At 40.6% G+C, this 25,138-nt stretch overlaps 1 protein-coding gene across 1 annotated transcript in view; it reads right to left on the bottom strand.

The window, feature by feature from the left end:
- Positions 1-5,039: 5,039 nt before the first annotated feature.
- Positions 5,040-25,138, bottom strand: part of GAD2 (glutamate decarboxylase 2) — a 60,449-nt gene continuing 40,350 nt past the window's right edge. The window contains exons 12-16 of the mRNA XM_036460232.2: positions 23,889-23,967; positions 22,070-22,219; positions 17,677-17,784; positions 17,184-17,273; positions 5,040-8,031 (exon numbers count right to left, since the gene is read on the bottom strand). Coding sequence (XP_036316125.1) covers positions 7,858-8,031; positions 17,184-17,273; positions 17,677-17,784; positions 22,070-22,219; positions 23,889-23,967 — 601 coding nt within the window. The 3' untranslated portion in view covers positions 5,040-7,857. The remainder of the gene's footprint in view (positions 8,032-17,183; positions 17,274-17,676; positions 17,785-22,069; positions 22,220-23,888; positions 23,968-25,138) is intronic.

Below are 25,138 nucleotides of genomic sequence, written 5' to 3'. Positions count from 1 at the left end.
TCGAACCCCGGGGCCCTTCAGTCTGCAGGCCAACGCTCTATCCACTGAGCCAAACCGCTTTTGGCAACCCTTTTAGGTTTGATTCTCTGCACATGTGTTAGCCGACAATGTGCATTTAGTTCTCTTTCTGACCAGAGCTCCTTGATGGGCGCCCAGCAGCTGTGCGATCTCTCCTTGAGGACTGCTCCAGGGGAGCCTCCTATGCCGATCACACTCTACCCAAGCCCCAGAATGCTTTTCTCCCTCTATTCCTTCTGGAAAGTGTCCTTGAAGACCCTGCTCTCTCTGACCTCCGAAGGAGGCATCCTAGTCCTGTCTCTCCTGCCATCCTGGGAACTTCCTGAAACCTGAGACTGATCTTTTATCTTTGTTGGCCTGCAGCTAACACATCACAAAGACTCAATCTCTAGGCTGATTTACTCTCTTTTGTTTGTTTTGTTACTCCTCCTCACCCCAAGGATATTTTTTCTTTGGTCTTTAGAGAGAGTGGAAAAGAGGGGGTGAGGTAGAGGGAAACATCTATGTGAGAGAGACACATCCATTGGCTGTTCTTGCATGCACCCTGAACCTGGATCTGGGATGGAGACTGCAACTGAGGTATGTGCCCTTGGCTGGAAGGGAACCTGGGGCCTTTCAGTCCATGGGCTGATGCTCTAACCCCTGAGCAAACCTGCCAGGGCTATGCTGCCTTACTCTTTCAGTAGCAAGGCCATGACTCTGGGAAGGCAGGTGCCTGGAGAAGTGGAGTTATGAGCACAGGAAATATCCTCTATAATAAAAGCCTAATATGATAAGTGTCTGGTCATCCAGTTGGCCATTCAACCAATCAAAGCATAATATCTACAATAATAAAAGGGTAATATGCTAATTAGACCAGGATACCTGGAGACCAGTTGTCCTTTTGGACAAAATCACTGTGGCAGGGCCAAGGCAGAGGTGGTTAGGGATGAGCAGGATGGCAGAAGGGCAGTTGGGAGGGTGACCAGGCCAGCTGGCAGGGGGGATTTTAAGGGGTAACCAGGCCAGCAGGGGGGTTAGTGAGGGAAGACCAAATGACTGAACAGCAGGCTGCATGGGGCAACCAGGCTAGCAAAGGGGCAATTGGGGTGTGACCAGGCTAGCAAGGGTGCAATTGGGGGGCAAATAAGCCAGCAGGCAGAGGTAGTTAGGGGTGGGGGGGGGACAATTGGGGCAATCAGTCAGGTAGGGAGGTGTGCCTAATCCAAGGGATCATGCCTAAACCATCAGTTGGACATCCCCTGAGGAGTCCCAGATTGGACAGGGTGCAGGCTTGGCTAAGGGACCCCCCCCCCCCATGCACAAATTTCATGCACCGGGCCTCTAGTGTTAATGATATATTAAGGCAGCTTAACCACTTGCTATAATGTGCATTGACCACCAGGGGTCAGATGCTCCAACTGGTAGATTAGCTTGATGCTGGGGTCTGACAGATCGGGACGTATATACGTCATTAGGGGCTCCTATGGTTTCCCCATTTCTGAAGCAAACTGTGTTATTTAACCTCAAAAGGCAATGACTAAAGTCTTTTTCATTCTGTCTTAGAGGAATCCCTCCATTGGGTACAGGAAGATGAGTTATTTATAGTTCCTGTGTCAGGCAGAACTTAGCGCTGTTCTTAGCTGGCAGGGATGCTCCAGTGTGCTGCTGTGAAGGGCCCTGGGAAAGGCAGGGAGAGCAGTTTCCTCCAGCCTGTGGGAGAGTGAATGAAGGCAGAATGGGATTCTTCCTACGTGCCCCTCTCATGGTATGGAGTGTGGATATGCAGCCTTGTTGGCACTGTTCCCTACATGCCAAGGCTTTCCATAACCCCCATCAATCAACTCAAAGATAGTTGCAGTGACATCTGTCAACCGGGGGTCCTCTGCTCAGGTGGCTGTTGCTCACCAGCTAATAGGTGATTATCTAGTCTGCCCTACTGGGACTCAATCTTAATAGAATCTAATATTGTCCTTATAAATGCATTTACCAGAATAAACCTGCTCCCAGTGTGCTCAAGCAGAAGTTGATGTTTTGTTTAAGCAACAATCCAACAAACAAAACCCCTTAAATTTATATGAAAAGATACCCAGAGCAGCATTCCTAGTGAGGGTGTGGATAGGTTGACTCTTAAGACTCAGCCCTGGGAGGTGATTCTAACACCAGGAAGGTAGGGCAGTCACCGGACAGAGCAGGGAAAAGAAGGGAATTTTCTCTGCTATTGCCAAGGGCCTTAGAGGGGTTTTCTCATCGGACCCTTACAAACCTCTGTAATAAGTACCACTAAGCCAAGTTGGCCAACAAGGAAACATTCAGAACTGTAGAGAAGAGACAATATATTATGGAGTAGGAATTTTGTCATTAGTTCAGGAATTATTGAAAGGCTTCTGACATTATACAATAGCTGCCTCAGACTGAAGGTGAGCATCTAGGGAAAGGGATTATTAGGCCAGGCCTTTGCCCCTTCTTCCCTTCCCCATTTCCACATGGAGTCTCACTGAATGTTACTATAGCTGTTGGATGAATAGTGTCACTGGGTTGGGATCCTTTATGCATTGAATTTATTCCTAAACTAAATCAGCTCTTATAATAATAATAAAATATTGTAGCTCATAATGATGGGAGCAGAGAGAATCAGTCAATGTTAGAATTCAATTTCCTACACAGGGCTAATTTTAGACAGTTAATTCTCAATAGATCTTTTACCTCAAATCCCATCCACCCTTCTAAAACAGTGATGTGAGCAAATGCTTTGTTTTTGCCACTTTAAAAAGAAGAAATTCTTCCTTTACCTCTTGGCTGCTTAGTAAGATTTGGACCCACCTGCTCTTTCCTGAACAGAGGCCAGCCTGGGCTCAGCCAACTGTGGAGATGCCCAATGGTGCTCCCTCTGAAATGTGTCTCCTGTCTCCACAGGACAGAGAGAATGTATGCACCCTTAGGCAACAATTTAAACAAAAATCAATATAAAGGAAATTCCTATTCTTTAAAAATATTTTTTTACTGACTTCAGAAAGGAAGGAAGAGGGAGAGAGAAACATCAGTGATAAGAGAGAATCATTGATCGGCTGCCTCCTGCATGCCCCCTGCTGGGGATCTAGCCTGAAACCTTGGCATATGCCTTTGAATGGAATTGAACTCAAGACTCTTCAGTCCACAGGACAACGCACGATCCACTGAGGAAAAACAGCTAGGACAAGAAAATTTCTCTTTACTCTCCTGATCTCCACAATCCTAAAACAGACTTTTAAGTAAATACAGAAAAAGCAAAAGCTTTAGCAACAAAATTTCCTTTTGACTGTCTAAACTCTAAATTGAAAGAAATTTTGAGCTCTCCTCTGGTCAAGTTTGCATAATAGAATTTTCTTGGAATTTTCAAAGTAATCAAGTTTAAATAAATTGAAATTTCTCTGGAAAGTTCTTTTCTTGTCAACTGTAATATACTTTTAATTAGTTTTCCTGAGCCAGAAGCCTCAGTGCTGACACTCAAATAGAGACCACAGATATTTTCTCCAAAAGTGGGGAGCAAGAAGAGAAGGGTCTCTGCAGCCATTTAGGCTGTGGTTTGTTTGTGTTTATCCAGCACGTGCTTCCAGGCCAGGACTAAGGGCGGCAGACATTGGGAAGGGATGACCCTCAATTTAGAGCATTTAGTGTGTCATTGCTACTTGCTTTTTGAGACGTTGGAAACTCTTTATTGGTTTGGGGGGAAGAGGAGGATGCCAAGTCACTCTTCCTTCTCGGGATAATTCATACTCGGGCTTTCTATGAGGAGGGGCTGCGGTCACATGCTCTCTGGGTTCAGCCCAATTTTGTCTAGATGAGTTAGGGGGGATGCAAGGCTTGCGTCTGAGGCCTGGCTCTTCCAGGCATCGGCCCAGAGTACAAGTAAAACTACCACATGCTGAGCATCCCACTATGTGGCAGGCATTGGGTTTTCTTCTCCTTTCAACCTTCACCATCACCCTTGTGTAAGTGCTGTATGTGTCCTCACTTACCAGATGAGCTCACGGAGGTTCAGAGAGGTGAAGTGATTTGTCGAGGGTCACAGAGCAGATAAATAGCAGAGCTGGCACCTGAGGCCAGGCAGTCTGACTCCTGCATCTGCTCCAGTAGCTGCCTCATGGGAAGGATGAAAACGTGGGCTCATAGATCCTACTTCTCCTGGCAGGAGCTTCGGTTTCCAGGCCACCAAACCCAGTCCTTCAGGACACCTCCTCCCCATGGCATTAGAGCACCCGTAGCATAGACTAATCTGATTTGTATTTATTTGGCCACACAAGTCCCTGGCAAGGCATATCAGAATATACTCTACCACTTCCCTTCCCATGGCTTTCTAGTTTTTAAGGTTAAAACTTTCTAGTTTTTAAGGTTAAAATCTCCCACCTCAATAGCCCATGTGTATACAGCGTTGTATTGCGGCCTGATTTACATGTGTCCCAGCTGCCCTGAAAAGCCTGTGGGCCTCAGTGGGTCTCCTGGGCCACAGGCCAGGCATTTGTTATAGAATCAGGGAAAGGAGAACACTCACTGAATATTTGATACGATTATGGACATTTTATTATTACAGTTTTAGTTGTGATAATGGTATTGAGGTCTTTTTTACTTAAGGAATCCTCTTTTACAGATTCATATAAAAACAATTTGGGGTGGGGAGGATATGAAATGGGGGAATAAATGAAATGAGATTCAGGCCCTGAGTCAGCAAATGTTGAAGCTGGGGGGGGAGGAGGGGGAGGGGGGTCCTTCATGGGAAGGAATCTATTGCACTGTTTTCTCCACTTATGTTTGTACACAAAACTTTCCATAATAAAATATTATTTACAAAGGTTGGATCTGGCTGAGAGAGAAACCAGAGTGGTAAGCAATGTGCTTCGGACGCTACAGTGTGGGCAACTGCAGAGGTGAGAGCTCTTTTTCCCAGCCAAGACCCAGAGACATGCTGAGCACCCTGACAGGTGAAGAGCCTTTTGTTTAGGCAACTCACTAAAGCTGAGCTCCACAGTGTGGCAAAGTCAGAAATAACAATACAAAGCCGGAGCTGTGTCCACATTCACACATTTATTTGGGTTTAGAGAGACAACACAGATAAAATACTTAGATCATACACAAGTTTACGTTTGGTAAGAACAGGTTACCACATGTTTACATTTTGTCTTTTTTTTCTTTTTTTCTTTTAGTAACAGAATAATGCCGGAGAGATGGCGACATCTTGCAGAAACACCACTTGGGAACACTATTTGGCACACGTAGCTAATAAATACACAGTGTTTGCACTTAGCATTTGAAAACAGGACGGCTCATGCAAGGTGATCTCCACTTCTAGGGTCCTTCACTCCCTGTCCTGCCTTATATTCACACCTGACACCTGTGCTTTCTTTGTCCTTATTCTAAGGAGTAGGACCTACTCCAAACCCCAGGAGGGATGGCAGCATGTGACATTCCATATTGGTTTCTTCTGTTCACAGAGATAAAGTAGCACTCACCTTGCTTTCTGTGAAATCACAATTGTCAAAGGAGGTTCTCAGTGGGGTGCTTAGCTGAGGGCATGTTCTGTATTAGAGCTGATGTGGAGGGCGTACAGTTCAGCAGAGAGGGGAAGAGAGAGAAATTACGGGAACAGTGAGAATGCAGTTCTCAGAATATCGATACAGCTAGCACACAGAAAAAAAAAGACATATCAATAATATATTGTACAAGCTTTTACAGCAACACATGTTGATTTGCAGCACTGTAAAGTTCATATCTAAAGCACACAACCACGATCTGAGGTGACAAGACAGTACTATCAATACAATAAAGGCAACACAGATACATACACAACTGATTCCTTTTCTTCCCTCACAGCCTTGTGATAATACATGGATTCAATCCACTTCATATGTCTCAGATTAAGACAATACCACACTTGTTTCAAGTATTTAAAAATAATAAACACAATATTGCTATATAAATGAAAATGGTCATGTTCATTCTGATCAAGGCTACCACCAAACTTTTCTAAAATTTGTAAAGAATGGTTCCACCTAAGCCTTTGGCACTGGAATTTTGGCTAATGTTCAAAACAACCTCCCTCCCTCCCTCACTCCCACCTGAGTGGGTGACAGACCTACTTTAAAGAATATTTATTAAACTGTCGGGACCTATTAGTTTTCTATTTACCTCCTTCCCTGGGCTATGGCCGGTAGGGGTTTCACTACACATGCTTGAGCTCCCAGCAAACTTGGAGAAGGACCTGGAAGGAGCAAGGGATGGGGAAAGTCGCCTGTTGCTAAAAGTGATTTCTGGTCCATAGAGAAAGGAGAAATGTTTCTAAATTTGTGTCTGCAGCCTCACATATGAGTCCACAGTCCCCTCTGCCAGCACTCAGCATCTGAGAATCAGCAGGCTCAGAACTCTCTGTAGGACCTCTTCTTTGCTCATTTCTCTCCATCCTGTTTGCAGAGGCAGAGGATGCTTTCAAATATTGTTTTGATTTCTAAGGACCTTAATCTTTGCATAATCTGAGCACTTTGGGTCTTGATGGGAGATAGAGAAAAGAAGTTCTTAAGGTGCTGTCTCAAAAATCTCAGATGAGGAGCTATTTTCACAAGAAGGACAAAAAATAACTACCCATGGAGTTGAAATTAATTATTTGGGATCCCAATGATGGGGCACGTAAGCAGGGGAGACTTTCGTGGGTAGAGATGGTTGGAAATGAAACTAAGCAATTACTCGGGTGGTAAAGGACTCTGGACAGTAGACTAACACCATCTTTCTCAAGCAGACATCTCTTTGCCCATTGTTGGCTTTTATTTCCTGGGCTCACCACATTCTGGAGTGTGCTTTGTTCTTCTTCACCCAGGCTGATTAGACTTTATTTTTCTCTAATCCAAATGACCTAATAAAATATTATGATTTGGAAAGATGCCATGAGAACTGTTTAAAATAGGATGAACTAAAAAGTAGAATAGAGACCATTACCCTAATTTAGTCTAAGATGAAGCTTGGCTTGTTATGATCGCTGAGCAGATCTGCAAAAAAAGTCAACTGGGTGGAAAACATTTTTAAATGGGAAGGGAATCTTATTGTTTATCCGATCAATTATAGTAAGGGACTTGCAGTATTATTTTGTATTTGTTTTATAATACTGACTTTAGAGATGTGATAAGCCATAACATGAATACAAAGAAGGTATCATACCTTTCTTAAGAATTTTGTGGGCCTATGTTTCAAAATAACTAAGTGTTTTATTGTCCCTCCATGAAAAGAAAAAAAAAAAAATCTGGCTTAGTTTTTATATCTGCCCCCTGCATATAACCCATATAAAATAAAAATCTATATGTTACAAAATAGGATTTCTTTTTAATATATATATTTTACTTTTGTAAAATTATATGATTTTAAATACATTTGAAATGTGGCTATAGGTAAATTAGAATTTTTTTCCTAATACTATGAAAAAGGCAAGAGTTTTTATTGTCAACATACATTTTATATTTACTTTATCCTTTTTACTGCACCCCAAAGAACCTTTTATGATTCAGGGGCAATTTGGCACTATTCAATCCTACTACTGTTAAGTGAAAATAACATTTGATTTGCATACTCTATTAAAAGTAAGGGAAGTACTTATAAGAATTTTAAGCTTTTCTTTAATGATTAGAACACAGCCTTTGACGCTAATTATTAGAGAAGTATTCTAACTTAAGAAAGGTTTTTTAAAAGAGCGATGTTGTTGTTGTTTTTCACTGTACTTCTACTTTGACACCACAATATAGAAATAGATTTACTTTGGAACAGACTACAAATACATTCACACAAGTTGTGATAACTTAATTGTCTACCTAGAGAATTGAAACAACTTAGTGAGTTAGTTTATTATAAATCTTGTCCGAGGCGTTCTATTTCTTCAATCAGGAAATCGATGTCTTGGTGAGTGGCTGCAGGATTTGAAATGACCATTCGGAAGAAATTGACCTTGTCTCCCAAGGGCTGGTAGCTGACCATTGTAGTCCCGTACTCCATCATTCTGGCTTTAATCACCGGAGCCACCTGTGTGAGAGACCGGACCAACATGGTGACTGTTTCTCCTGGGAGCTCTCCCCTGGGTCAAATAATCTGCTATCAAGTAGCATTTTCAGCTTTTAACTAAACAACTAGAACTATATTTGTTTTTCCTTGAAGGAATTGCCTCCAAGCTTCCTTGGGATTGGAGGCCTGGAGCACCTGTATATTTAGATCTTAAAGGTGATCAGAGGAATAATACATGGTAGTGAAAGGATTTTAGAGATAGGAGAGGTGGGTTTTAGGGAAGGTGTGTCCATGGGAGAGGAATACATTTGTGACAGGCAGAGACAGCTTTAAGCTGCCAGATTACTTATAAGAATGTAACAAGATAATGGGAAGAAGAAGGGGTGGGGGGCACCAGGTGAGCTTTGAAATGATGAAACTGATAACATGCAGGAATAAGGGGCGGGGTGGAGGGGTGGCCAATTGGGAAAACATGGGGGACAAAAAATAAGGAAGTGTCCAATTAAGTGACAGGCAGAGACAAAGAACATTCCAGCATTTATAAACATATAAACAATGAGTCTCATAGGACTAGGTTTTTCCCATTTTAGAGAGAGCAAGGCTTTCCCATTTTGGGGATCCCTTCCCTTTGGAGTTCCCCTTTGGTGGCCCTGCCCCAGGGGGAGCCTATATATGCTTAAAATAAACTTCCAGAACCAAGATGGTGGCATAGGTAAAAGCCTGTACCCACTGCCTTCCACAACCACATCAAAATTACAACTAAAACACAGAACAACTATCATCCAGAACTGTGGAAAAGCTAGCTGGGTTGAAGTACTACAATAGAGAGGTAAAGAAGAAAGCACACTGAGACTGGTAGGAAGTGTGGAGGCACGGAACAGGCTGGTCTGGCACCCAGGTGTGCTGCTTTTTTGAATCAGGAGGGAGATTGCCTCTGCAAAGGCCACCTGAGGAGCAAGGGGCCCATGCCCCATACCAGATCCCCAGCCCAGAGTTCCAGGGCTGGGGAAATAAGTCCCTATTGGCTGTAAGAACTACAGACTGTAAAAACCTGTGCGGATTGGGGATGAGTGACACACAGGCTGCTGGATACCCAGCTGCTCCTCTTAAAAGGCTAGCACCATGAACTGAATTTATAAGCTCACACTTCCTCTGAGCTCCAGTGCTGGGAGAGGCTCTGGGGGATCCAGACACAAATGGGGAGAAACTGGATTGTCTGGCACTGGGGCAGTAACTCAGAGTTGGCTTTCTTCCAGACAGAGGTGCTCATAGTGGTCATTGTTCCTGTGCTGGCATCTCCGCAGGACAAAGCTGACTGGCAGCCAATTCTGTTTGCTTCACCCTGGTGATTCCATGAAATCCCACCCTATTCAATTTACAACCTCACCCAAGCTGTGGGCTTTTGCATATGAAGCTGTGGCTGGGTCAGAGAGCCCTAAACCTGTCAATAAAATGTCCAAAAACCAGTACCAGCACCTGCCTGCCTTGCTTTACAGCTGGGCCTCATCTGGGCACTACTGAACCTGATACAAAGAGGAGAAATCTGCAGATCTCTCTGTAGCTCCAGCTGGATGGCCCCAGGAAGTGGATGACTTTGCACCTCCCTGGAGACCCAAGAGCCAGTGTACCAGTGGTCAGAGTGAGACCATACCAGATTACAACTCTTCACATCCATAAGTGACAAACTCAAGGGGCAGACTCAGTGAGCACTAAAGCCCCATTGAAGCAAGTCCTGCTCCATAAGGGTGTCTCTTGCACAGCATCTTTCCCATTGTAGTTGCAGCTGGTCCCCACAGCCAACTGGCCTGAAAGTCAATTTCTCCCAGTGACACCAAAAGCAATCAAGGCTCAACTACAACAAAACTAAGCACACAGTCCACAAAGGGGTGCACCAAGAGTGTCTACCTCAGGTGATTGGGGAAGCTGAGCTACTGTGCCCTATAGGACATCTACTACACAAAGCCACTCAAGGAGACTTCTTAGCAGCTACCCAATACATAGAAACAAACACAGGAAAGCAGCCAAGAAACGTGTCACAAATGAAAGAAATGGAAGAAAGTAAAATGCTGGATATAGAGTTCAAACCACAGTTATAAGGTTACTCAAGAATTGTCTAGAAACCACTGGGGAACTTAGTGATACTTTCAAGGATCTTAGTGCAAATGCAAAAAAAAAAAAAAAAAAAAAAAAAAAAAAAAGAAAAGGAAAAGGACCAATCAGAAATTAAGCATACATTGACTGAAATAAAGAATAATATATAGGTATTCACCAATAGATTAGAGGATCCCAAGAATCAAATCAATGATTTGAAATATGAGAAAGTATAAAACATCCAACCACGTATCAGTAGGCTATTAAGTAATTGCTACCTCTTTCTTGACTTTCTAGTCAGTATTTTGGGAGAATGAGAAGAATCTGGTGTTGTTCCAAGGCTAAATAGTTTAGCAGTACAACATTTGAGAGAGGGTATCCCTCCCCCTCAATAAATGTAGAAACATTGGAAATAAGACATTGTTCAGAGAATGGTTTCCAAAAGGTAAGCCTCACTATCAAGTGATGTATGAAAATCAGAAGACTTTTGAGACTCTACAGCAATTTTTTTTTATTGAGACCCTAAAGCTTCCTAGTTAATTTTCACTCACCTTTTGCATTTCCTTAATTTATAATATATTTTGAAATATGTTCCTTAATAATGATGACGAATCCGCTGAGGCAAAAGGCTGAGCCCATAAGAACTTAACCTAGAAGTCACCCACAGCTGAGGTTTTTCCACATGTATACCAGTCTTATGACTACAGTGCCAGCTGTCCTCTATTGTGTATGAAATTAAAGTCAAACTCTTCACTCAGTATAAAGGCCTGTCATCCAGCTCTGAGAACTCATCTTTTAGTGCTTACCAAAATAAACCTTCAACTCTGACACGAGCAACCTATGTAATACCCTTCTAGTGTACTGTACATATTTTTATTCCTTCATACTTGTTCTGTCACACTTGATCTCTTTGCTTGAAATCTCTTTTTGTCCTATAGTTCACATTGAACACACAATCCAAGGCTACACCACAGTCTTAAAACTGCTATGAACATCTTCCTGATTTCTCTAGTCTACTAACATCTCTCTCTTTTAATTCATCACTATATGATCCTTACCTATAGGTTATGACTCTATTCTAATTTCCATTTGTCCTCTTATGAGAAAATACATTTTATCTCTCTACTTCACTGGCAAGCACAGTGCCTTCCACTTCTTTTGTTTACCGTGATACTGGGTGCCTATTGAGGAGTTCCTTATTGACTATAAAGACATACATTTAAATTATGTCTAACTGTATGTATGGTCTGCCCAACGATATGGTATTACCAGAGCCTATAAATATAACAGCTGATCTTTTAAATTTATTGCTGTAAACATGCAACCAGGAATAGTAGGTGATAGAAACACTGTAGACTCATTCAGATATACATAGACAACAACTCAGTTAAAAAATGGGGATCATTTATATGAAATGAAGGATAGTTAGATTCCAATTGAATGCTGCTAGGAACATAATCACTTTTCAAAGCCAACACATAAATAATCATTGGTTTACAATGAGATTTTCATCTTCAAAGTACTCAATGCACAAAATCAATGTAGTTCCCATCAGACAAGTGAATTTTTAGAAACTGGGGATATAAAAAAAAAATTTCCTCCCACCTTCTAAATTCATCTAGATGGATTAATAATCAAATTTGATGTACACAGTTTATCAGGAGAAAATCTCCAAACATTATTTTACAGGTGCCATAAGCATGAGAACCATGGACAGATTGGATAGTTAAGGGTTTTTATGCCATCTTGAGCTAAGGAAAAGAGGAGGTGGGTTGTGATTTGGGACAGAAAGGAAATTTTCATGAAGATGAAAAAGCAAAAGTTTGGTAAATAAATGTTTTCTGCACCATATTTAACAATAAGATACAGAGAAGACTTTGATCAAAGGGACCATGCTAGGTTCTTTCCTGTCGATTGCACTTAGTTTATATTAAACTATAGTTATCTGTGATAATATAATATCCTTCCTGGAGCATGTTCTCTATCTAAATTCCTTTAGGAGGGTAAAGGGGGATGGTCAAAGGTTATTTCTGAATTGTTTGTTTCTTAGTAACCAGCTTAAAATAATTAATATCTCAAAAGACATATGTTGGGATGGCAAACACTGCTATCCTTCATTACTAAAGACAAACTGCACCTTCACCTTCATTTTACCTTCACTTCCTAAACCTAATTTCCTCATCTAAAAATGTGGAGGATGGTTCCAGCACTGAGTTTTTTGATTCAATATAACAAATTCTTAAGTCCCTTTCTTATTCTATGGGGAGGAAATATAAAGAGGGATATTTCTGTTGGGTTGATCCTTCTTTAAACTCAAAGGATTAAAACTATCCAGAGCATTGGCCTCATCCAAGGGAATCCTATATAATAAAAGACTAGGTGGCATCACACTCTCTCGCCACTCTCTTGCCTGATGTCATCACAAGATGGCCAGTAGGGGAGGGCAGTTGGGGTTGATAGGCCTGCAGGAGAGGGAAGTTGGGGCACTCAGGTTGGCAGGGGAGCAGGTAAGGGTCGATTAGGCTGTCAGGCAGAAGCAGGGGCAATCAGGCAGGCAGACAGGCAGGCAGGTGAGCGGTTAGGAGCCAGCAGTCCCAGATTGTGAGAGGGATGTATCCGGAGGGGTCCAAGATTGGAGAGGTTCAGGCCGGGCTAAGGGACACCCTCTGCCCTGTGCACAAATTTCATGCACTGGACCTCTAGTAAATATAAATAATAATTTAATATTTCAAGTCTGGGATTAAGTTCTGAAAATGGATTGCCTAGAATATTCTAGCCTAAGGACATGAAATTTACCACTTTGTTCTAGGAGGCAGAGCAAGTCAATGTGCTCCTGGGAAGAGAATGAGCAGGGGTGGGTGGGGGCCAATGGGGAGATAAGGACATATATGTAATCAATAAATAAAATAAAATAAAATAAAATAAAATAAAATAAAATAAAATAACACTACTAAATATATATGTAAAATATAAAATAAAATGTGCATTATCATTTGAACTAATTTCAAAATTTCTTGTCTATACAAAGAATTGAATGATTTTTTTTTACGTATTTTGCTTAAATATTTTTAAATCTAAAAATGAAAGGGTTCTATTTTGCATGTTGGGACTTCTATAAAAGAAAAAAGCAAGATCCCATAAAAGCATAATGTCATGGGAATGAAAAAAGAAATAAAAATTTATGATAAAAAAAAAAAAAGGAATTCCAAATCCATGTATCTGCAGGAACTTAAAAAAAAAAAAAAAAATCACATAAGTGTTCCTTAGTTTTACCTGTGCAACAATTATGTTTGCTCTTTAGAACTGATAAAACAATGACCATATTTAGTGAATTAAACCCTGATTTAGTTTGCACAGGAAAAACATATAGGAATGAAACTAATTATTAAGAACTACCACCTCTAACTTTTCAGATAAATGCAAATCAAAAGCTAAAAGATTAATGGTAACAGCCATCCTCCCAGATTTTGGCATTAAGTAAGATTGAGTCCAGTTCCTGAAGCTAGCTGGGATAGCAGAAATCACAGCTGTTTAAATACATGTGACTTTTGGTTGTTTCCAGAAAATGCTGATGAACTAAAATTAGCAGAAACATGGAACATCTATTTCATTACGTAATCACTAATTTGCAAGTTAAGAAGGAAAATAAAATCCTGATTATTCTGATGACTATATAGAGCTTTCACTTATCTCTCTGATGTGTGTGTAACATTTTTGGGTTTGCTGAATTAAGAAAGTCAGTTAAAAAATAGAGGACTGCATGTTGAAGAATTCACTAAGGGCCTAATCAGCAAGAGTTCTTTAGAGCCACCTTAAAAGTTTTAGGGTATTATTTTCTCCATTGTGCCATTAGGTTTTCCAACCCTTTAGAAAACAATAACCAGAGGACTCTTTCATAATTTGAATACACATTTTTCCTACCTCCTAAAAGAGCTCAGATTAAAGCATCACAAAATGTATGTTTTCACTGTGTATTACAAAACCTTTTTGTTTTTAAATCTTGGAAGTGTGAGTGAAAATTTTGAAAAATGAAATAGCAGAATAATGATAAATAAGACATTCTATAATGCTTAAGTCTCCCCATTACATTTAATATAAGAAGAATCACAAAAAATATAAGGTCAAATACTTCTTTACAAATTTACTTTTAATTCTATAGTTGACCTTTTGAAAGTATGCCAATCAGTATCTATACTAATAAAAGCCCTCACGTCATCACAAGATGGCTGCCTCATTTCCTCACAAGATGGCCTTCACAAGATGGCCACCACAAAATGGCTGGCAGGGGAGGGCAGTTGGGGAGACCAGTTCTGTAGGGAAGAGCAGTTGGGTACTATCAGGTCTGTAGGGGAGGGCAGTTGGGAGTGATCGGACCACCAGGGGAGGACAGTTGGGGGCAATGAGGCTGGCAGGGGAGCAGTTAGGGGCAATCAGGCTGGCAGGCAGAAGTGGTTAGGGGCAATCAGGCAGGCAGGCAGGTGAATGGTTAGGAGTCAGCAGTCCCGGATTGTGAGAGGAATGTCCTAGGGGTCCCAGATTGGAGAGGGTGCAGGTTCGGCTGAGGGCCATCCCCTACACATGAATAATAAGCACTAGCCACAAATTGACCACCTGACATGTGGCTAGTAAAATTCTGGTTAAAATTATTTTTAATTGATTTCAATTTGAAAAGCCACATATGGCTATTACTACTACATTGGACTGTACAGATGATTTACTTTGCCTCAGCTCTTTTCTTTCTTGGATCATGTGTGTGTAACAATTTTACTGGACCCTAAACATTATAGGTTAAGTGCTTTGTACTTAATGAAAAACTTTTCTGAAACTCTGAAAAAATTATTGACATAAAAGAAATTTCACCTTGATATTTGTGGTTCTATTTTGATTTCCAATTCTGAATTGCTGAATTCTCTCTATTAGAGTTAGGAAAATGGAGTCAAAGGTTAGGGGAAAATTAGGAGAATTCATTTTGTTATACCAGGAGACTTTCAAATTAATTTATCTACAGCATAAAAGTAACTTACTAATATTCTAATGGCTGTTCTCAAGAAATAATTTCCATTCCATTACAGTTTATGTGATGTGCTAAATCTAAGAGGTATTTGAAGAAAGCTGTATTTAACTGGGGAACTCAGAGTTGACTTTTGCTCAGAAAATGATAAAAAATTCTTTTTGTTTTGTATTCCCATCTTGATCCATCCTTCAGCCCAGCAATAATTGGTCAATTTAACAAATGGAATCAGCCAAACTTCTTTATGTATTTTCTGCCTGGTCACAGAATTAAAGGAGCGAAATCCAATAAAAATGGAAATATCTAATTTCTAACTAACTTATCAAATGAAATTAGTTATTGTTAAGATAATATATACCATGGAGAAGCCACCATAGAAGTTCCAGAAAAAAAATGAATTCTTTCCTCTCAAACAGTAGCAGATCATTTTTTATTTTTTTCAAGAACCTATAATTTTCTCCAATATAACCATCCTTACTCCATTATGCCCTTGGCTTAATTTCCTGCAATGAACCAACTTCTCTAAACTTGCAAACATAGCTACCATCCCTTCCACCCCAGACATACATACACACCCATGCTCTATAAGCTTTTTTCATTCTTCCTCTAAGTCAGTGGTCAGTGGTCGGCTCTTTGGCCCCTTGAGTGTGGCTCTTCCACAAAACACCAGATGCAGGCATGCACATACAGTGCGATTAAAACTTCATGGCCCATGCGCAGAAGTTGGCTTTCGGCTCTCAAAAGAAATTTCAATTGTTGTACTCTTGATATTTGGCTCTGTTGATTAATGAGTTTGCTGACCACTGCTCTAAGTCACTGCCTCTCAGCCTGGGTTTTACATTGAAATCACCTGGAGAACTTTTAAAACTATCCCCAAGCCCATTCAAAACAAATTGGATGAAAATCTTGGGGTAAGAGTTGGTCACCAGTATTTTATAAAGCTTGGGAACAAACACTAATGTGTAGCCAGGGATGTGAACCAAAGGTCTAACTGGAAGTTGTGATTTAAGAACCTCAACTATGTGTAAGTTGTCTTCTGTCTGGGTCTCTAAGTGGAGGTATTAACATTTATAAGCTTTTCTGGAGGTTTTAAACCCCACATAAAACCCTGTTCTTTATTTAACTCAGAAGAAAATAAGGTGTTCCAGAAGGTCATTGAGGCAGCCCAGCCGCCTTAGTGGGGATGGATGAGAGGGGGGTGCCTCCTCTGTTCTGGACAGTGACTGGAGGACATCTCTTCTTTGTGGACAATAGAAAACTAACCAACTAATCAACCACGCAAACAGCCAGCCAACCAGCCAACCCATCCACCTTAAAGATCCAAATATACAGGCTCATCCCTAGTTTCCCATTTCTCCAACACTGTGGGAGATGGATCCCTGCATTTATCCCCCCTGCAAGGCTCTCTTTGGTAGGCATAATAACCCATATTTCACTTGTGTGAAGTGATGGGAGCAGAACATGATAAAAGAAAATGGGTTTACTGGCCACAGTATAGTTTATAGCATGCTCTGAGGTCAGACTTGGGTGCGATTTTGAAAAAGTGACTTTTCCCCCCCTGTGTTTCAGGTTCCCCATCAGTGGAGCAGAGAGACAACAAAGTTTCCAAAGTGGCTGTGAGAGAGACATGATGTCATGCTAGATCAAGTTGAGCTTGGGACACACCTCCCACTACCCAGTGGTCCTTATTACTGCTCCCTGCTCTGTTACCTTCTGGGAGTCACCACAGCTCCAACGGCCCCACAGGGCAGCCTTGACCTTGACAGCTCAGAAGGATCAGCAGCCACTTTATTTCCCAATTATTTCTGGTGCCCGAAGTCTCTTCTATGCTTGTAACTGAGCACCTATTTCACTTGGCACGTCAGTCAATGCCAGTAAGTACAATTGTAAAAGTCTGGATATACCAGCATTGCATGCCCTGGCTCCACAGGAGCTCACAGAGGGTTGAGGGTCCATGCACCAAGTTAAGGATGGATTTCTCCTACAGACCTATGAATATCTCATGAAAGTATAAATGGAAAAGCCCTAATTTATCACCAACAACTGTATCAGAGAAGCTTGTATCACTTACTTTTGAAAGACGGCTCATTCTCTCTTCGTTGTCTTCCAGGACACGCAAACTCGGAGGAACATACCAGAAGCAGACATTTGTATGCTGAGGCTACGTAGAGGAAAATAAGATTCATACTCAGTACAAACTGGCAATTTTGAAAATCCCAAGGACGTTTCTAACCTACTTATTCTGCAGCTTCTAAATACAATTTCTACTTTTAAACCCGTAATCACCTTTGAAGTGCCTGACTTTCACAACATTATTCAGTTACTTTTAATTTTTTTATTAATATATTTTTATTGTTGATAGTGTTAAAGATATCTCCCATTGCCATTATTTTTGGGGGAGTATGATTTTTACTCCAACTTAGAAGAGCTACCCCCTCATCCCTCTTCTCCTTTGTAATGATCCACTTACCTGGATAGTACATTATTGACAGTAAAAAAATATATCAAGCACAAGAATGGCAATTAACTAAACATTTTGATATTGTAAAAATTGGAAGACATACCTTTCCATCAAACACCATTTCATATCCTTCTCGGTTTTTTATGATATTGTATAAATACTCTGCCAGCTCCAAGCACTTGTCAATATGTGCTTCAAACCCAGCAGTTCCCTGAGTGAGAGAAGAAGAGACTCAGGGAGGCCGAGAAAAGTGGTGAACACCCAGACTGAGCTCCCAGGCTGAGCTATGGGATAAGTGATCCCTCGAGACAGATGGTCTTCCTGCCACCTCTGTTTCTTCCCTAACAGAAGAGAGTATTTCAGGAAGCTTTTCTGGCAATTCTTTCTCCTTTACTGTTCTCCCCCTCAGGTGTTTTTGTTCCCTTTCCTTCTAGTGTTACTGTTCTCCATGGAGACTCCTTTTCTTCTCATGACCTCCATTCCCCAGGCAATTATTTTGATTACTCAAGGGGAAAATTTGTGTCTGCATTCATAGGGGTAATTATGGAAGTCATTAATGACAGGAGGGCTGGGATCTTCGCTTCCAGTGGATAAGAAGCATCATTAGAGACCACCCCCACCCTCACACCGGAGGCTGCTTAGGCCCTGCCCATCATGTAAATTTGTCATTTCCAGACCCCGCTTTTGTTTACCAAATGTACCCCATCATAGAACAAACAGGAACAGTCTCAGTGAACATTTGAATAAAGGAATCTTTAGGGGCATGCAGATAGATGCTTTGCTAGCCTGTCAGGCTGCAAAGCTTATTCGATTTCTCCTCTGGGGATCAATGGCTGATGTGTGTGTGATGGTCCAATGAGGTCACAGAAGCCTTCCAGCTTTCAGTTCCGGAGCCCAGGGTCTGGAATTAGGAAAAACAGCCCAGCTGCCTCGGACCAGGACTGTTTAACTGAAGTCAGGCCACATTGTTTTTTAAAATGGCTTGCCTTCGATGCTTGTGGCGTGCTGATGGAAAGCTTAGAAAAGCAGCTCACGCTCATTCCAGGAGCTCTTAGAACTGGCCTACCAATGACTAATCCAATATGGAAACTAAAGTGAGCAATTGTAAAGGAGACAAGATGAGCCCACTTTCCTGTTTACACACAATCCTGTCATTCTAGCCAAAAGAGGGACCCAGCACATGCAGTGACATTTAGTGTATGACACATATTTAAGAATAAGCTGCAGTTAAAAAATCTCATAGGTTTAGCAATCTATTTCCCTGGAGATTGCTGCCCTAGCTGATGGATTTAAGGAGGCTAAGTGGTTCAAACCCGGGACCCTTCAGTCCACAGACCAATGCTCTATCCTCTGAGCTAAACTGGTTTTGGCTCATTATTGATGTTTCTATCTCTCATTCCCTCTCCCTTCCTCTCTGAAATCAATAAAAATATATTTATATAAAAAAATGAAACCTGCCAATTGGCATAAAGATACAGACACAGAGATTTACTGTGAAGACTCATTAGTTACATATTAAACCATCCCTGCAGGTCAAAAAAGGGGGACTAATTTTAAACACTTTTTTCTACCACCAAGTTTCACCACTGAAAAAATTTGCCAAAAAGGAAAATAATCATTAGACAAAATGAAAGTTCTACTCAATTAGAATAAAGTTGAGGGCAGGCACAGTGTCCTTGCTAAACACAGGTACCATGAAGCAGTCGAGAGCACCTCCCAGCATCCTACATCAGGAGGCTTTTTAAAAAATAAATTGGTCTAATCAAGTAATCTTGGACCTAATGTGATGGAGGTCATCAGTGCACTTCATTCCATTAGTCATTAAGAGATTAAGGAATAGTAATTTATACATAGGATGTTATCTTTCAAGTAGTTTATCTTGGGAGAAAATGTGGAGTCACTTGAAACATTGCATTCTTCAGGCATTACAAATAACAGAGGGTTTAATGATTATTGATTTTTCCGATTGTATCCTCATTCCTCAGAGCAAGAGGACATGTCAGAGAGAAGATCTTGGCTCACTCTTCCCTGGATTTTCTCGGGAGAAATGACCTCCCCTTTCCTGGCTGGCATTACTAGACAGTTTATGATGTAAGAAGGCAATTATCCTCACCTCTGATCCAGAGTGTAGGACTACACTTATTATTTTAACAATTATTACCAATTCACTTTGCAAAAAATGCAGCTTTTTTTCTTCTTCTGAAAGCCAGCTTTCTATTTAGATGTCTAGGTGCTTAAGGTCTTACACAAGGAATTAAGAGACCATGTGTTCATAAGTTATGTGGCTGCTGGTATTGTTCTTTTTCCTCTTTTCCCTCCCCCTCTCCTGGTGCCTTCATTTCAGCACTTTAGAAACTGGATCCTTTGCCTTCATTTCAGGCTTCATTTATTCCTGCTGTTTAATTCACACCTGATGTCCTCCGAGTTATTTCTCTAAGCACCAAGCGGCTGCACCATGCTGGCGAGGAAGCTTCAGATGGAAGAGGAGCAGCAGGAACTGATGAAGCATGAGAGAGACATTTTTGTGTAAACGTGGCTGATGATCATCATCTTAATAAAAATGCCACAGGAAAGAAGACCAAAAGGATGGTACTGAACAATATTTAGTGATCAAGCTTACCTCAAGTTAACTGGCTGATATTTTGTAATTCCCACCAACTGATGAAATGAAAATCCCATTCCTTTTGATAGCTTGAGAATACACCAATAATTCATATTCTTTATTTATTTGTTTATCTCAAAGGAAAGTCTCATTGCCAACTGAATGTGTCATTGTCAGCTTTCACCTTTCAAAAGAGAAAAAGGTTCCCTGCCTACCTCACCCATCACACTACCTTAATGGGATAAAAACTAACCTGGGGCCTCATTCTAGGCAGCTACTTAATACTTAGCAACTCACAGAGAACATTCAGCTGGGGTGAACAGTATAATGGAGGTTTGCCTGCAGAGCAAGCTATCCAGCCATCCTGAGTGTTATTCTGCATGAAGCTTCTTTCTATTTCACCTGCCTTTTTTCCTCAGGATGAATTTAAAGAAGAGCCTATAAAAATCATGATGGACTATATTGTTTGACTTTCAAGCTCCCTCTTTTTCTTGTTAACCATCCTCCTCTCTTAAATGCTTACGGCAATTCATTTTACTTTGAAAATTTTATAAACAAGCATAAGGGACTCATGGGTTTGGAGATGGCTCAGACCTCTTTACACAATTCCAAGGAAAAGCCCGTTCTGTAGTTTAATTCTGGCATGTCTCACCCCCACAGACCTAGTTATCTGCTTGTTCCTATGGGATTGAACCTGTCTCATGTTTGTATTGGGACCTTTCCCTTCCATATAGAACATCAGGGCATAACGACTCCCGACTTCCTTCCTATTGCTTCCTTTCCCATTTCCTTTGTCAAGTTTTCCTCATGTACTCTTTTAGCAGTTGGGCTTTTCTAGCATGTCCAGCTGGCTCTAGGCATTGCCTCCTGTGGGAGATAAATGAGACCAGATGTGAAGTCACTGATTTGTGACATTTAAGTTAAGAGTCTGGTCAAAATGAAAAAAATAAAAATAAAAATCAGGCTTTCCAGCCACTTACACTTAAACATACACAATGCCCTTAGAAGGCTACAGTTAGGTCCAGCCAGTACTGCAAACCATTAGATACAGAGTTTGTGTTTCTGAGAGAGGAGTCATTATCCACACTTAAGTTCTGAAGTCAACCAAAAAAAATCATACAAAGGAGAATCCATACTTCTGTAGTTTTTAAAAAAGATTATAACTAGAGGTTACCCCTTTGAAATGTCAAAAATAAGTGATCATGATGTGTTTTTCCTTTTCCTTTTTTGTTCTCCAAACATATACTTTTAGATTCAGTTAATGTGCACTGTCATCAATTAGTGGGTAAAAGCCAAGAGTTGGGATAAAACGACAAAACACTTCTTAAATATCAGATTTGTGACACATAAAGCAACATAGATTTGTTTTCTAGATAAATGAACATTCAGAGCAAACTGGATTAAATATATATATATATATATATATATATATATATATATATATAATGGATTTTATTATATTCTTACCCATCATAGAATGCAGATATGTAGATATAGTTTTAAAAAACTTAATCTTCTTGGATAGTATGGGAAAGTGATTGATTATCAACCCATGAGTCAGGAGGTTATGGATCAGGGCACCTGCCTGGGTTGCGGGCTCAATTTCCAGTGTGGAGTACAGGAAGCAGCCAATCAATGATTCTCTCTCATCATTGATGTTTCTATCTCACTCTCTCTCTCTCTCCTTCTCCCTTCCTCTCTGAAATTAAACAGTATATATATATATATATATATATATATATATATATATATATATATATATATTTTTTTTTTTTTTTAAAGGAAACTTAATCTTGGGTAAGTGCTTTTCAATTTGGAAATCAATTATTAACATATAACACTAAGATTCAGTTTGTGTTCTTGGTAGACACTCAGCAGATCTACACATGCTCACCTTTGCTCTCCACATCAGCCATAACTTAAAGACATCAACGTGGCGTCCGCACTGCAAGGCCTTGTCTCCAGTGTCATAGGACAGGTCGTAATGTTTATCTTGCTGGAAGAGGTAGGAAGCGTGCATCTGGTTGCAACTCTGCATCAATCCCTAAAAGAGGAGAGAAAACTTAGGAAACTGTATTGACTTTCTCTGTATTCTATTAGATTAACTCTGTGATGGAAATTATTAAGAAAAAATAAAAGAGAGATACCTTGACTATCCTAGAGAAAGAAACAGTAAGAATCAAATGGGAAAAAAGTGGGACCAATGACTGGGCAGGATGGGCTTGCTAAGTCAACTCTGTGGGATAAATGGCTCAGGGTCAGATATTATCAGAGTTTAATCAGAGAAGGCATTAAAAAAATCACAATCAGAGTGTAATGTTCATACTTTGGGAGAACATCCTGATAGTCTGTTTTTGTTGCAAGCATAATATTTTGGGAACTCTTTGGTTCTGTAAATTATTATTAGAGTGATTCTTCTATGGTTTCATTCCTATCAGTTCAAGTACTTTATCATTTAGGTGTTAAGGTTGAGTTCTCTTTGGAAATCATAGCTTTTAAGATAGTTCACTGCTATCATTTTTACAAGCTGGAATCAAAATAAATAAAGACATTATTACTCTGAGATTTCTTAAATAACCAATATGTCAAATGTTATATCATGCTATCAAGAGTGGTTAGTGTGTCTGTACTGCATTCTCATATTCAGTTTGTATGGGAGTTACATCAGGAAGTCTCACTGTAGATGAGCATTAAAGCTCCTTGGGACCATAAGCTTACTGTGGAAAATGGATGGCAAAGTGATTGAACTTTTCCAAAGGACAGTGAATGAATCATGCTCTCTGACTAAGACAGCACTGCCTGTCTCCTCATTAGAAACCCCATCACGTTTCAGTTTGTCATGAGCCACAGGAATCCCTTGACTCTTGCATCATCCACAGCATAACTGATTTTATAGAAGGTTTAGTATTTTTTTCTCTTGTGACTCATGACCAGAGAAAAGACAAAAATGTGATCATTTAGTAGAAGTTAGCAGTAAGAACTTTTTTTAAATCATGGTGTATTCTAATTTTGCCATCAAATCTGTACCAAGCAGTGTTACTAAACCAATTCCCTGAAACCTCAAGAGAAAAACTAAATCTCTTCCATGTGAGAGTAACTTAAATACAGGCTATATTCTCAGGACTTTCCTTCCTTTCTATCTTCCTTCCTTCCTTCCTTCCTTCCTTCCTTCCTTCCTTCCTTCCTTCCTTCCTTCCTTCCTTTAAACATCCTTAGTTCTTTCAAACCCTTCTTTTACATGCTTACCAAGTGTTCTCTACTATTTAAGCTCTAGCTTGATAGGGTCCCATATACCATTTGGCACAAACATAAGCAAATCCCACCAGGTGTGTTTTAACCAGAAGACATGGAGGTCTACCACCTCCCTCATCCTGAATCTTCACTCTTTCATCCCATTAATATTTTGTGAACAGTAATTCTCTTAAACCCATTATTAACCCCACAGATTACAACCTAATGTTTTAGGCTTTTTCTCAAGTAGAACAATTTAGCCACGTGTAACACATGACTGTCTTGTCCAGTCAAATTAAAACCAGACTATCCTAGGGCATAAGAGCAGACCTTACAATCATCCTCATTGACAATTCCCCTTTTTGGATCTAACTCAGTGTTCCAGCCTGTAAAATCATCGTCCGTGTTCTGATTCTATCACTGCACACATTTACGTTATGAAACCCCAGAGATGGGCTGGGCTACCAGTCGGAATGACGTACCTCTTCCCTAACCAGGAGAGCGGAGCACTGCAAAGGGACGCCCATCATCTTGTGTGGATTCCATGTCACAGAGTTGGCCCTAAGGAAAACAAGTTGTGTTAAAAGATGGCATCGCGACAAGCTCAGACTGCTTCCCTGTGCCTGGGCAACAGAGCTTTGGGGTTCTTGGCACTATTTTTCAGATGCTGGGAAGACACTAAGTTTGCAAAAGAACCAGCAGATCTGTATTCTTTTCTCTTTTCCATGGAGGCATTCATTAGACTTCCAAGGTGGACTGAGAGCCCCTTCAAATAACTAGAATTATCCAGTCCATGGCCTCCTTTTTGGCTACCAAGGAGCAGAGCAGCAGGCAAGTAAAGGAACTGCCATGGTGCTGGTCTCCCCTGTCCCTACTCCTTACAGTGGTGGCCTGGAGTTCAGAGCCATGGCTCTTTCCACTGCTGAATTTTGACCTTTTCCCAACCCAGTTTCTCCTCCTTCTGATTCAACTGATGACCAAATTTCTCAAATGTTTCATTTCATACTAGCTTCTAACTTATCCCTGCATCCATTTCTTCTTGAATCCAGAGTTATCCTTTTAGACTGCAAGTGAGACACACTACAGCTCCAACAGCAGCTTTTAATCAATTTGGTTTTAATACACTGGAGAAATATAATGTTCTTCCATCATCAGTATTAGTGAATCTCAGCTTAGGGATTTATGCTGTTTGAAAAGTCTAAGCCATAGTCCTGTTTCAGATTCCTTTAATAAGAAGAATTATTATGATTATTTTAATCTAGATACAGCAATCATGTCTTAACTGACTCTCGGTTTCCATTTTATCCTCCCCCAACTCCATAGTTACCTCTTAGCTGTTTATGGACCTCTCCTCTTTCTAAATTGTTGACAACTTCCTTTTGCCTCCAGCCCAAATTCAAATGACAGGGTATGGTTATGATACTCGCATGGCATCTAATGTGTTTGATCTTGTCCTTTCACTTTCTTGTACCCATTTCCATCACACCAGACTATTTTTTTTTTTCCTCAGAAAATTTTGTGCTCCTGGTCCAAGGTCTCTTAATGTGAGTTGTTCTCCTAGAATGACAGCTCCCTTTGCCTCACTTGGCTAAATTTTACTTATTCTTTAAGGCCTGGGTCAAGTCTTTGTATCTTGGACTTCATTTAATTTGTCTCCCTCACTTCAACTTTACTGCTCCAACTGCCTCCTCCTCTGCCAGAAGCTGATTCCAGCATGTCATAAATGCAAGAA

The sequence above is a fragment of the Pipistrellus kuhlii genome, unplaced genomic scaffold (genome assembly GCF_014108245.1).
Source record: "Pipistrellus kuhlii isolate mPipKuh1 unplaced genomic scaffold, mPipKuh1.p scaffold_m20_p_1, whole genome shotgun sequence".
Lineage (NCBI taxonomy): Eukaryota > Metazoa > Chordata > Mammalia > Chiroptera > Vespertilionidae > Pipistrellus > Pipistrellus kuhlii.
Note: the sequence above shows the minus strand (reverse complement) of the source record. Positions and strands in the feature narration are given on the sequence as shown.